The sequence below is a fragment of the Musa acuminata genome, chromosome BXJ3-7 (assembly GCF_036884655.1).
Source record: "Musa acuminata AAA Group cultivar baxijiao chromosome BXJ3-7, Cavendish_Baxijiao_AAA, whole genome shotgun sequence".
Classification (NCBI taxonomy): domain Eukaryota; kingdom Viridiplantae; phylum Streptophyta; class Magnoliopsida; order Zingiberales; family Musaceae; genus Musa; species Musa acuminata.
Genome location: NC_088355.1, coordinates 248,314 through 261,897, shown reverse-complemented (window position 1 = coordinate 261,897; position 13,584 = coordinate 248,314). Strand labels below are relative to the sequence as shown.

The 13,584-nt window shown below is 37.9% G+C and overlaps 2 protein-coding genes across 3 annotated transcripts; both read right to left on the bottom strand.

The window, feature by feature from the left end:
* Positions 1-310: 310 nt before the first annotated feature.
* On the bottom strand, positions 311-8,662 carry LOC103991027 (uncharacterized GPI-anchored protein At1g61900). Of its 2 annotated transcripts, none has more exons than XM_009410383.3 (8): positions 8,365-8,662; positions 6,016-6,210; positions 5,314-5,922; positions 2,729-2,974; positions 2,514-2,525; positions 1,674-1,817; positions 1,186-1,230; positions 311-889 (listed from the first exon to the last, which is right to left on the bottom strand). In XM_009410383.3, exons 1-8 carry the CDS (start codon positions 8,426-8,428, stop codon positions 819-821), a joined length of 1,386 nt encoding a protein of 461 aa, XP_009408658.2. In that variant the 5' UTR covers positions 8,429-8,662; the 3' UTR covers positions 311-818. The 2 variants fall into 2 exon arrangements, with proteins under 2 accessions (XP_009408658.2, XP_065014547.1); XM_065158475.1 differs by lacking the exon at positions 8,365-8,662 and adding an exon at positions 8,228-8,355.
* A 1,557-nt stretch (positions 8,663-10,219) lies between these two features.
* LOC135643186 (la-related protein 6C-like) lies at positions 10,220-12,512 on the bottom strand. Its single transcript, XM_065159864.1, has 10 exons — positions 12,169-12,512; positions 12,006-12,087; positions 11,783-11,877; positions 11,608-11,679; positions 11,433-11,512; positions 11,229-11,310; positions 11,071-11,118; positions 10,916-10,984; positions 10,692-10,817; positions 10,220-10,623 (listed from the first exon to the last, which is right to left on the bottom strand). The coding sequence occupies exons 1-10, from the start codon at positions 12,508-12,510 to the stop codon at positions 10,354-10,356; spliced, it is 1,266 nt and encodes a 421-aa protein (XP_065015936.1). The 5' UTR covers positions 12,511-12,512; the 3' UTR covers positions 10,220-10,353.
* Positions 12,513-13,584: the final 1,072 nt, after the last annotated feature.

Here is a 13,584-nt window from a genome sequence, read left to right as displayed (position 1 = left end):
AAATAATTTATAAAAATAATTTTTTTTCATCTTTCCTTAATCTCGTTATCACAAGTATTACAAAAAAATTTATAATACTTGCATGTGAATGATAAATTCCAATATCATTCAGCAAATTTACAAACAATGATTACAAAAAACTTTTTAATAAAATGAGCATATAATGGCAAATCTTACAAATTCTTAAAATAAGGAAAGCAAAGATATCTTTAGCATTCAATTTCTTTGGGAAACTTTATCCGCAGATTTAGTGAAGCCAATAAGCAGTAAAGAAATATCATGTCTTTGGACCTCAACAAAGGAACACAAATTTATGTCAACTTAGAAAAAGAGAATATGTTTATTCTAATAGTGTTGCACCCTCATTACATTAGGGATTATTCAATTACATACATAAACAATCCATACAAGCATTCATCTAGATCAGCCAGTTTACATTCTTCATCTGCACTCTGTCCCTGCACAATTCTATCCAAGCGATAGCTATCATACAAGGATCATGCATAATGATGTGAATTTTACGCCTGATCTATCTAAGCTTCAGAGGAATTTCAAATGGGTTAAAATTTAACTAATTACAAGCACATTCTCTTCTTGAACTCATTTTTTACTGTACAAATATTTATTACATTGATTACAAGAATCAATCACGGAACCAAAAAGTATGGTCACTAAAATTCCTAACAGATGCAGAATATCGTTAAAGCTACAGGGATAGTGCCACCACTAAATGCTAACCTTTACTGATAAGAGGACCAGGATGAACATGCCTGGTGGCAGCATTCTTGATACATCATTACACTGGGAGCCCAAGTTGATTACAGTAGCATTATAAGTAGTAGTGATAAAGAAAAGACCATCGCAAGTTTCATATCAGCTCCAATTAGACCTGAAAAACAAAAAAACAGTATATAGGAACATATTAATGATTTCATATTTGAAAATCAAAGGGTGCTAATACCACGATCAGAGCTATTCAAAAACGAAGATCCTAAGAAACAGCTCGAACAAGAACTTGGACAAAAGCACAAAAGATAACCTCAAAAGTAGTGTGAACCATTGAGTTTAACTTCATGAGTATATCATTTGGGCATGTCTAAGCAAAGCTATGCTAACAAATTAACAGCTGTTAATTATATCATTTGTGCACGTAAGGATCATCATGATTATATGTACTGATCTTACCTAACTGTGAAGATGTTGCAGCGGGCAGTGATGGATAATTAACAGCTGCAAAAATCAAAAGACCATGTCAAATACATATTTCTAACAGAAGGGAAACGACAGAAGAGAACAGGATGGGGAGTGCGGTTTGAATTGATCAAAATCAGGAGAACAGCAGAACCAAATCTACATGAACAAAAATCTTCCAATTTCATTTACTGAACAAGATAAGAACACTGCTGGTTCAAATATTAGAAATTGCCTTTTTCAAATCAAGATAAACATGGGATATGCAAGTCAGAATGTGTCTGTTACTGCAAAATCTTCTGAATAGATGCAGTAATATATTGAAGACAGAAATATCATCTAAATAGACCTTTTAAAGTTGAGGTTGAACCACTGGAATATTCTCACAGACAAAGTGTATACCACTGTGTAATGAATAAGAACAAAGATTGTAAAGGAAAGAGACCACAAATAGTGGACAGATGGTATATTAAGTTACATACACTTATTGCAGGAAGAAGATGATGCTTGAGATGCAGATGGCCAAGGAGCTGCTATATTGTCATTCAGATCACATGTGAAGCTAATCCCTGAAGAAGGGTCAAAAGTCGCATCTGATGGCAAGCTTGGAAGAAGGCATCCAGACTCTGGAACAAAATCCATCTGCTTTCAACACAATATACTAATAGCAACTTAAATGCTGAAACAATATTCATTTCTGTGTTTGCACCCATTAATAGGACAAAATATAAACATGGAATCAATACATAGCTACTATATTAAACAACTTTGAAACATAAAGCATTAAAAGCAAAGAAAGCCAACTGGGATGATTCATCTCACCATTAACTAAATAAATGAATTTATAAAATCAGCTATTATCCACAATGACATAATGGAAGGCTATTGGCATCTGTTGCATGTGCTAGTGCCTGCTTTAGATCACTGTCTCCAATTTTAAACTGCTACAAGTTCCTAGGATGTCTTCTCAAGAATTTCAGATTTATATTGGGCACGAGCTTTGGACAATGGTGTTAAACAAGCATCAGCTTTGATACAGACAAGATAGGGATAAGCCTCAGACATATCATACATAAGGAACTGCTGACGAGTAAACAATGCATGCCTATTTACTCCTAGACCAAATTTAACAGGGTATCATTAGATGTTGGAAAGGTGAATCATCTAAAGAAAGTTTCGCTTTCAAACGCTACAAAAATCAAGAATAAAATTACCACACCTGAAGCTCATCAATCCAATCATCTAAACAAATTATAGCATCAAAAATAAATCAGCATGTCAACAACACAACTAGGACATTATCACTGAACAATAGATTTTACCTTGAGTTCCAACTGTTTTGCAATTCCAAAATTTGAACACAGCCCATACAAAGGTAAAAAAAAGAAAAAAAATTAGTGTCAGTATGATATTTAGCAATTGAAAAAATCAACAAAAAATGCTAAAAAAGTTTCAGATATTGGCCACCTCTCATACCAGTCGGAGTGTGAAAGATAATAGATTCTGATGTTATAGCTCAAAGCTATATACTACTAACCTTGGAGTGAAAAATCCTTGAGAGATATCTGGCACAAACTATAAATATTTGTGCTAACATTCATTTCTTGCAATTTCAGACCAAGCAAGGAGGCACAACCCAAGGATTGCAAATTGGTTATGAAGCTTTGTTTTTGCAAGTGAGATACATAATTTTCCATAGCATGGCAGCAGACAGTATCATTCTTGATCTCATTTCCACAATTTTTAGCGACACCCTTTGTATCCGGAAAATCTAGTGGACAAACTGTGCAAACAGAAGCGCAGGGGAAGTAAGAGGAAATCAACAGAGCGTTCACTTTGAAGTTAGGAAACAGCAGAAGCAATCAAGTATATAGAACAGACAATATATCATCTGGTTGAGAAGATATCTACTAATTGAGAGCATACACATCTGCAGAATCTTGGGAGATATAAAAGGAACAAACAAGGACACTGGATATCCCAGCCAAGCTTTTTGTAGGACCTGATGGTACATGCTGATGCCAAATCCTGAAGAAGCAGTTCATCAATGATGCAGTGTTTCTACTTCTACAACTAATTTTCATGCGTCTTGATGGTCCAGAAGCTTAATAGTTATAGTAGGAACTCAAACAGTATCATGAAGAGGTTCACGATGTACAGTTCTACTTTAGACATTTCTAGTTCAAGACTGAACATTTGTGTTCATGGTCTCTCCTCATTTAGCAAATTCTGAAATATTGATTGGTGGAGTATCAAGCAATTCAGTAGTTGCCACTCAACCTAGAATGACTCTTTGAGCAAGTTCTTGAACCAAAACACGTCAAAGATACATTTGATTGTTAAAGGTAAATTCTAATGTGACAGCAAAATAGTATATCTATATAGTCATAAAATCTCTTTGTTAGCTGGGGAAAGTAACAGCATAAGTTGTCTCTATATCATTTCTTTAAATCCTTAGTGATCCACTTTGATGATAAAACTTCAAGAACACTTGTTCCTCAAGTGTTTTTTTAAGTCAACTTCATTCTTCAAAGGTTTCATCTATAGGATCTTATCCTCATCTATTGGACAATCAATGTTCATGTTTCAGTCTCTCATCTATTGGGAATAAATTTAACAGTGGATTTGTTTCACTGGATCATATACTTCTCTCATTCTCAACTTGATGGCAACCTTAAACCTCTACTACTTCAGGAAAAGCTCTTAGATATCCTTTCAGTTGCTACAGATAATTTTGATAATTCTATAAATTGTCATTAAAAATACTGATTGGACAGTATGTACTAACCAGTGCCTAACAAGGTCAAACCAAGCACTGGCAGTGAAACATATAGCTCAGTATCACTTGGTATACCATTCATTATTATTATTATATTCCTTTGCTATGCCGGGAAGTCCAGATTGGTATAATGCTTAGTAATATCAGAAGCATACCAGTTCGAGAAAACTGATATTGGAACAGTACTCAAAATGAAGCTACATACGAATATTTTTTCAATCAAGCTTGCACCACTTCAGCAAAGAATTGGCTAGCTACCATTCTACTGTTTTTTTTTAATTGATGGTGGGTAATAGTAATGGGCCGAATCAGACTTGTAAAGAAAGAGAGACTTTGAAAGAAGTCTCATGCTACGAACAACTTTGAGGATCTTTACGGGTCATTTTACACCAGTCCAGGGGATCTCATAACCTTACACGAATTCCTCCATAATATGATAAACAAGCTGCTAGCTCCAAGTTGCATATTTTGTTTTATTTTTCTTTGACCAAAGTGAGTAACCCATTCTATGGGTTAGATCCAGGGGAAAAGGTAATCTGAAAAGGTAAAGCAGTTAACAAGAGAAGCATCTAACCATAGTTGGACAACAATAGAAATATAACAATTAAGCTATACAAAAACAACAAAAAAAGCAGTAAACCACAATATTCCAACATGATTGATAACCAAAATCATTAAAAAAAAAAATCACTTTAGATATGTATATACAAATTGGAGGTTAAAACAAAAGTCTCTAATGATGAATTTTATATATCAATTATAGTGGGATCCATGACATGAAGGAGAACTACAAATTTATGACATGAAATGTCACATAAAATAACAAAAATGGAGGTGTTTCCGATTCCTGCTTTACCATGTGATGGGAAAGGTTTCAAAATAAGGTGAAATACAGATTCGAAGATGCCTGAAAGGGCAAATGGCAGTGCCAAAAAACAATTCAAACAGTTGAACATATTTTTGTCATAAATATATCAAACAATAATTTTCCTTGGTATCAAGTGTAGTTTAAAATAATGATGAGGTAAAAGTCATTCACTAATCGTGTTTGATCTGTGATTAGTGCATTATCAGTTGGAGAACTTCGAGAAATCTAAAAACAACTTGACATCAATTGATCCATATTGTATTACCTTTCTAGCAGTAGTTTTATCTTAATCAACTAGGTCAAATCAACAAATCATTTCAGAAAAAATAAATTAATTTGGAAGGAATCGTAAATAAGCCAGCATATTGTGCATGCACATCAAGTGTCAACCCAAAAGAAAACAAATCAAGTGATTACTAATGAAGAATTTTGAAGCAGCATATTTAAAAGAGAAGAAAATGAAACTTGAAACTACCTCCATTGACATTGCAGTTGGACAGCCGTCTCAGCACTTGCTTTGCAGATGATGGATCGAGTCTACTAGACAGCCATCTAAGGACAATGTTTCTGCAACTATCAATTTTAGATGAGTGCTGAATCAAAGTATTATTTATAGCCATGCTTGTCGTCAATCCACCATCTCTCAAGGCAAGCTTCCTTGCAGCTTCAAGTATGGCATTCTGACAGATTTTACTGCAACATTCATTCACAGGATCCACCTTCCCACATGCAGTAAGGAGTTGAGAAGAGTCAACAACACTCTCAAACCCATCGATATCACTTACAGGGCAGGAGCCTTCAGAGAGGTTAGATGGGTGGACTGAGCAAATTTCTTGAAGGTCACTATTGGCACCTTGACTTCCAAGAATTTGTTGAATATCTGATAGGCAATAGTTTGCATGAGTGGAATCTAAAGCAAGCAACCCTGTTTCTTTACTTGATTGCCCTATTAGAATGATAAGGGTGGCCTGAAACTGGGGACAACAAATTACGTTGGCCAAGAAAGGAGCAAAAGAGGTCCAGCAATCAACAGCAGTTGTACTTATTAAACTGTCAACTGCAGAAAAGTTTAATATGCACTGCCCTACAAAAGCAAAGTAACAATAAGTGCAACTCATATGGCTTATAGTTACTCCTGAGCTTCATTATAGTCAATTTATCATAAAGCTATCAGGACCTGATAGTTTTGGAATACTGCTGTTGAAAAATGGTGTTGCCATTGGGGAAGGAGCCAGAACAGGAAGAAAAGGTTGTGGTGCACTACTTGGAGAAATGTCAGGCATTAGGGCGTTCTCCTTTTCTTCTGTTATCTGATCCACCATTGCAAAGCTATGGACAATTATATTGTCGAACTTGTAGAAGTCTTGCAGACCTGAACATCAGTTACGTAGTAAGGTTGGTCATAAGTCACAACACGACATGATTTACAATAACAATGAAGTGCCTAGCCTGAATAAGAAAAAGGTCTGCTCTAAAAGCATAGTGAAAAATTCTTGGGATTTCAAATGAAGTGAAGTTATATAAACAATCCATGGCATGAGATTTTTTTGTGGCTAGCCTGAACAGGAAAAAGTCTGCTAGAATAAAGCACAGTAAAAATTCTTGGGATTTCATATGAAAGTGAAATTATATAAACAATCCTTTGTCTGTGATACTTTTGAGGTTCATTGTTGTTGCATCTGTTACCAATGAAACAAAGCCAAATCGTAAATGTGTGCACTGTAGAGATAAGTACAAGTTCTCATGAGATTTAATAAGAGTGTCAAAGAAAATCCACAATTCTATGGAAGAAAGAACTAGCATTAAAAGGACAATAACAATCAATATACCTTGACCAACGTAATTATTATCGGTCAAGTTACAAGACCAAATTATGCGTTGGAAACTTATCAATCTAGAGTAGAATGAAGGCTTTTGGTGCTTTATTTTTTCAGTAATTTCACCAACTAAAGAAAATTAAAGGCAGCAGAACAGTTTGTGGCATGTGTTAGATGTTTGCCTAAATAAGATGATAGATAAAAAAAATTAGAGGTTCAATATACAAGTTCATCTAACAGACAAAATTCTTTTTTGTTAAGTGTTTTTCTTGTTTATAACTAGTAAATGAAATAGGTGTTCTTTCTCTATTCAATACATATACACAATTGTCTGAAGTATTATGAAAATAGATATGACCAAAAGTTGGTAAAAATATCAAAGAGTGAGAAATGAGCATACTAGGAAAAGAATTAGGATCCAATCACCAACCTGACTTGAACTCTGTAAAGCTAGTGAAAATCACATCCGAAAGCAAATTCAAGAAAAACAAGTACTGTCAGTAACCTATTTTCTTAGTTGCAGCTTGATCTCTTGATGCCAAGTGGCCACCACTATAATTCCTCTAGAAGTGAAATATTCTAAACTAATGGGAAATTGATCAGTCCACTGGAGCAACCTTCGTCACAAGCCTATCGAAATGTAGTTCCAAGTGATGCTATCCCAGAGAGTTAGCCAACGGCATATGTCTAGAGGCCATGAAGAACTATAAAACTAATGCGGAACTTGAAATTCAATTTTGATGAGCCGTTTATCACTTTAATCGAAGTGAATTTCCAATTTCTTTCATCAACTAGGCATACCCTTTCGGTCACCTAAAAGATGGTGAAACCAGTAAGCAATGCCGTCAGAGTAGAGGGTACTCCATCCTTGACTGTTTCTTTTCCTAGTAGGTAAATAAATTTGCAATTGGCCAGATGCAATAGGCAAAATCATATCTTGTCTCTGGAGGAACCAACACGAGTGGTGAACTACAACCACTTTGTAGTGAAATTTATGCCACAAGGGCAGGTAACATCACAAAGTTTGGCTGAAGGAAGCTAGATCTTCTTACAAATATGTGCAGTCACAAAGCCAGCGCTCTACGCAAGAACATCATGGTTTCAGTAGGAACACAGGGATCATATTCTTAAATCGGATTACAACCTCGGACCACAGACATTTCCCCCGCATTGCTCGTTGAAAGCACAGAAAAGGCATCTTTAAGACACTAAACCCTAAACATAATGAGAGGTTCATCAAGGGAGGACTCATGAGTAAAAAAGCTCACCTTTTACAACCCCTAGCATCTAAATAATAAAAATAAAAATAAAAAAAAGGGTCCCAGTGCGGTTTCAGCCGGTTTTTCGGTGAAGAAAAACCCCAAGAAACCATGAGCTTACCAGGAGAGCGTAAAGCGAACCCAATAAACACCAAATTTACCAAGTAAAATTCGTAAAAGGACTACTAGTGCTAAATACGAGTAGATCGTCACGAGAACTCTTTCCTTGACCAAAAATCAAACAGAAAGGAGCCATGTTTAATAACATCAAAGATCAACAAGATAAGGCCACCAAACCAGCAAGCAATCTCACAATGCCAAGCCGAAGCCTCAAAACCCAGGTCGGAATGACAAATCGAGGTAAATTAAGAGAAAGGGAACGGATCCTAGAACGGGCAAAGGAGGGAAGAGAAGTAAGGATCAGAACGGCAGAGGCAAAGATGGACTCACAGAGGAGGAAGAGAAGGAGGGCGAGGAGCTCGCAAGGGAAAGAGAGCAGCGGAGGGCCTCTCATATCTCTTCCCCTCCGTCTCCCTCTCCGCTTGAAGTAGAAAGGGCGAGGGAAGAGGGAGGAGGAGGCAGTCTCTTTTATTGGTGATGATGAAGTGGTGGTGGTGGTGGTGGTGATGGTGGTGGCAGTCAGTGGGGGGAAGCGGGCGGCATTAACAACAGCATATTAATAACCGCCGTTCATGTCATATGACCCCTCTCTCTCTCTCTCTCCCTCTCTTTCTTGTCTGTGTCTCTTACTGAGGTCCCGAAAACAAGAAGAAGACCCGAATAGTCTTTATTTCTCACCCTTTTTTTTCTTTTATTATTATTATTATTACATTGCTTTCATAAGATATTTTTACAAGAGCTGAAATATTAAGATTTATGAAACTGTATAGTAATATTTATTACAAGAACTGAAATATAAGATTTTATGTTGATGAGTATAATTCTACTGACATATTAGTATCATTATAATTTTCGAATAATCATATCTTAAAGTGTTTTTTTAATGTAATAACATAATTATTTTTTAATGCTAACAACAAAGGGTTCCAAATCCAAAAATTCTTCTTCTAATTGGTAAAGAAAGATATTAATGGTTATAGTAACACCATGTAATTGGATCCTACTACTTACTTCATCACATACATGCCTTTCGTGGTAGTTTTTAAGTTGAAGGCAACTAAATACCATATTATTATTATTATTATTATTATTATTATTATTATTATTATTATTATTATAGTCATGTTGATGTGGTGTGAATCAGGTTGAGGACTGACAGTGTTTCTGAGGAAATAGAGTACCAGTGGAGGTAAAATGGAAGAGAGAGAGTGTGTGTTTATGAGGAGGAGTCCATTCCAAGCTGTAGCCAGCAATGCCATTATCTCAATTAAAGCCTCAACCGCAGTGGTCCATCCATACTGGGGGTGGGTGGGCCCACATCATCATCGTCATCATCCAACCAAATCAAATCCAAATTAGGCTCCACGGTGGGAACCTATCTACTACTAATTCAATGAGCCGGATTTGTTCTGCCAAATTTCCAGCTCTTTTCTTCTTTTTTTTTTTTTGGTGTGTGTTTTCCTTTTATCGTAAGGAGTTATGATTCACTATTTGGCAGCTCAAAACCTTCACAGTCTCATGAATGCAAGATTGATTAATAATGCTCCATGCAGTTTGCAACCTTCAAAATCTCACAGTACTCTTTATTAACATTAATTCTTTTTTTATCTGATAATCATAGTATATCATAATGCATACAATTACAAACTTATAGAGAAAAAAATTATTCTAATATATCATAAAATATCATCACACAATTGAGTCTTATCATATCAAATCTTAAGATAAAATTTTACAATCATAAAACTTAATTAGTGACCTATAAAATCAACTTCTATCGTTAACAATACAATCATATATTATTTTATATTTTTTTCTATAAATTATCCCTCAAATTTCAACTCATAAGATATAGATATAAATTGTAAGGTGCAATTCCTATTATCAAAATAATTTACAAAATCAACATCCGAAAATATCATCATTTCAAATTGATCTAATTTCACATAAATAATTTAAGTATATGAAAATATCATTATTTCAAATTGAACTAAATAAAATTATTATATACGTATATTTTTTTTTTAAATAAAATTTAATTAAATAAAATTATTTTTATCATAGGAACGAAGTATTCATCCGAAGATTTATTGGTTTCTAGCTGCAGACCATTACATCGTACAAATCAGTGGTTGAAGCAATGAAGGAACAAAATGAGCACTCGACAGTGGGAAAAGAGGGAAGAATTACAGCGTCGCTCACTCCGATCAACCCAGCCAGCGAGCGGCTAATCATTACAACACCTTTCACCATCGCTATGAAGGAAAGCGGGATGTTCCCCACAGCCACCGGCTTCTGATTCACGGGTGAAGGGACGACTCATGGACCTGCTGCTGCTGGTGATGGCGCGCGTCCAAGCACAGGGCTCAGCGGCTTCCCGCGACCCATGGCGAACCCGCGCGTGCCGTCGGGCATTCTTGGCCCCTGCGGACTCTGCTTGCTCGAGGCTTCTCCATGGCCGAGGGCGCCGCCTGAGTGTGGCGAGTGGGGCAGTAAGCCACTCTCACTGTGACTCTGAAGCAGTAGTCCATGCGACTTGGCTCGCCCCCTTCCCCGTCCTTTTCTGGAACCGCTTTGGTTGTCTTCCGTCTGTCAAGACATGCAACAGAGATTCAAGAACGCCGATTAGAGATGGGCATCATCGGGTGGCGACTTACGCTGTGGTCAAGTAGGTGTTCGATGCGAGGAGAGCCTAATGTTGGAGAGGAAGGTGATTGATCGTCCTCGGCGTACAGATCGAAGTGATCGAAGTCTAATTTCTTGCTTCTTATCACGGATTTTGGCTAGAAAGGGAGTAAAAGCGAGCTCAGCATGTATAGAATAAGATGTATGTACGTGGTTAGCCGATGAATCCTAGAGAAGAGAAGAGATTAAAAAGTACCGAGCATCTTAGCATAGTTCGAACTCGAAGGCCTTTTCTCCAGTTCCTTTCGTCGTTTAGCTTCTCAACCTGCACAATGGCTTTCGCTGTAAATGAGACGAAGTTTAGCACGGATCACAAAATGCCAAATCTACCACAATTCCTCGTCAACTTACTGCCTTCTCAGCTTGCTCGGTACTCTCATACTCCACGAGTGCATGCAGCTTCAATCAAATCATACCTTGTTATAATTCTACTTACGACTTGGGACTGGGAAAGTGCGCAATCGATTCTACTCAACTCCCATCATATATATCTGCCGAGAGAAACATACCTTGTTATTGATTAGCACATCGCTTTTAGAACTCGTGGCAGAATTGGGTTCTTGAGGATGGCATATCCGGATGTTCTTCACGCTGTCCAGGAAAACGAGAAACTCTTTTTCTTTTTAAAGCTAATTCACACCTCTGCTATAATACTATATATAAATATATATATTCGGTCGATCGATAGGAGTGAAAATACAAGTATATTTAACCTCCCAACAACGCTGAAAAGCTTTCCAAGGTTCTGACGTGAGTAATCCTCGGGCAAGTTCTCTACCACAACAGTGCGAGACTAGAGCAGAGAGACGAAACAATGCCATGAGTCACACACAAGGAAGACGTGTAACTTGTTCCTTGATTCGTGATGCGCTTCCTACTTTACTTTACCTGCAGTTCCTCTTTGTCTCGCTCCGTGAAGAGTTGTTTACGCCGAATCTTCTTGCCGTCCTCGCTAAGAGCCTGCAGAGTGGAATGTGAATGCTCGATGCCAAACATGATAGCCGAAGCAGTTGTTGTCATGACATGCGGTGGAGCGAGCATGGAGAAAGCAGGAAGCACTCACGAGCTTGGTTGAGGTCCCAAGTGCTTTGATGAGCATGTGATGGTTTGCACCCAGAGATTTTATCTTCTTCCAAGATGCGACAACCGACATCGGAACTGGGACCAGAAGGACACAAAAAAAAAAAAGTATGGATTAGCTGCTTCAGAGGAATCGAGTATACTCGTCTGAAACAGGATCGATCTCCCTACTGAATCAACCGTCAATGGCATCATCATCTACTCACCGAAGCCTTGTGGATCTTTGTTCATGATCTTCATTAGGAAGTCGTTCGCGACCAGATTAGTATCACTGAATTGGTACTCCACCTACATCACATGCAATGCACGCAATATGATAGCAACAATTGACGGTAGAGGAAAACGGAGGACGAATTGCGTGAGTGAGACCTGCTTTACGATCTTCTGGATCACATCGTTGCTGTCCTTCGAATGTCCTGCAACCTTTCCATGGAAATCCGGGATGAAGTGAATGGGTTCTTGCTCCGCAAAGTAGAACCACCCCGGCCCCAGCGCCGAGCCGCCGCATCCATTCTCGAAGAAAGGGAGGTAAGGGTAGAAGCAGCCCGACAAGGGCGGCACGGCTTGCAACTGTGACCTGGGTACGAACTCCGGCGCGTGGACGTTAAGTTTGAAACCCGCACTCCCCTCTGCTGCGTCCTCCTCATCCCCTCTCTTGATCGATGATCCATTGACCTCCTCTGCCTGTTCTCCTCTGCTTACTTGCGCCATCGGTTTCCCTGCTTCTCCTCTTTCTCTCCCTCTATCTGTCTGGTTCCTCTCTCTCCTACGATCTCTCGAACTTATTCTACGCCTTGATCGAACTGCCCCAATCTTCCCACATCCTCTCCACTTCTTTCTCTTCCGTTTCGTGGTGGGAGTGCATCCTGCGACTGTTTCCTCCGTTGCTGCCACTTTTGACTCCACCTTTCCCGTAAAGAACCGCTCCCGCCTCACTAAATTCGACCGTTAAAACGGTCTCTCTAGGCCCAAAGGGCAGCTTCGTCTTTTCATACCGAGAAACCGGGTGGCGCGCATTTCGGGATGAGGGCATTCCTGGAAGGACGGACACCGTTGGGTGTGTAGAAGACACACAGCCACAAGGAAGACGATATCGGTTCATAAAATTAGATGAATTTGCCATCATTAATTTTTTATATAAGCATATATTAGATCGTGTGATTCTAGATTGAATCATCATTATGTATGTTTTCTAATGTGTTCTTTCTCATGCGAATTGAGCACGGCAATGCGTGACACCCCCTACTCCAAAAGGAAGAAGAACCAAACCTGCTTTTGGGAGATTTAACATGAAGGAAAAAATGAAAAAAATAAATTTTTAATCGGCTCATGTCGGGGAGTGAGTCATAGTCTTAGTTCGTTCACTCCTTAACTTGTACTCCTTGATAATTTTATACATAGATATGTTGTAAAACTTTCAATATATCATTGATATAGATAACTCTGTAAAATTTTGAGCTATGAGTCGAATTGGATAAAATCTAGAGCCTTTGATGGATTGATGAATGAGGGAGACAAACTCCATGATGCGAAGCATCGAATGAGTTCTTTGGTCCAACCCCATAAATACTTTAAAGAAAAAGAAGTGAAGTGACAATATGCATCCACTCCTTGCTATCGATTCGAGATTTATCACTCCATGTTTGAAACATGCTTAGTTTAGAAGCCTTGTGGATGATGCCATTGCTGGATCAGATGAACTAGTCTTCATTAATGACTTATTACAAGGAGGCCAATAGCATAAGGTCAGAATCCTCATCGGTTAGCCTCCTTTAAGAAAACTAA

Bases quoted from the DNA above. Each gene is read 5' to 3' on its own strand.
- LOC103991027 (XM_009410383.3), bottom strand. From the start codon at position 8,428: ATGAGAGGCCCTCCGCTGCTCTCTTTCCCTTGCGAGCTCCTCGCCCTC. The intron at 6,211-8,364 runs GTGAGTCCATCT...ACTGATGTTCAG, and splicing joins CCTCCTTCTCTTCCTCCTCT to GTCTGCAAGACTTCTACAAG. The intron at 1,231-1,673 runs GTATGTAACTTA...TGATTTTTGCAG, and splicing joins ATCTTCTTCCTGCAATAAGT to CTGTTAATTATCCATCACTG.
- LOC135643186 (XM_065159864.1), bottom strand. From the start codon at position 12,510: ATGGCGCAAGTAAGCAGAGGAGAACAGGCAGAGGAGGTCAATGGATCA. The intron at 11,680-11,782 runs GTGAGTGCTTCC...TCCACTCTGCAG, and splicing joins TTGGGACCTCAACCAAGCTC to GCTCTTAGCGAGGACGGCAA. The intron at 10,624-10,691 runs GTAAGTCGCCAC...ATGTCTTGACAG, and splicing joins AACACCTACTTGACCACAGC to ACGGAAGACAACCAAAGCGG.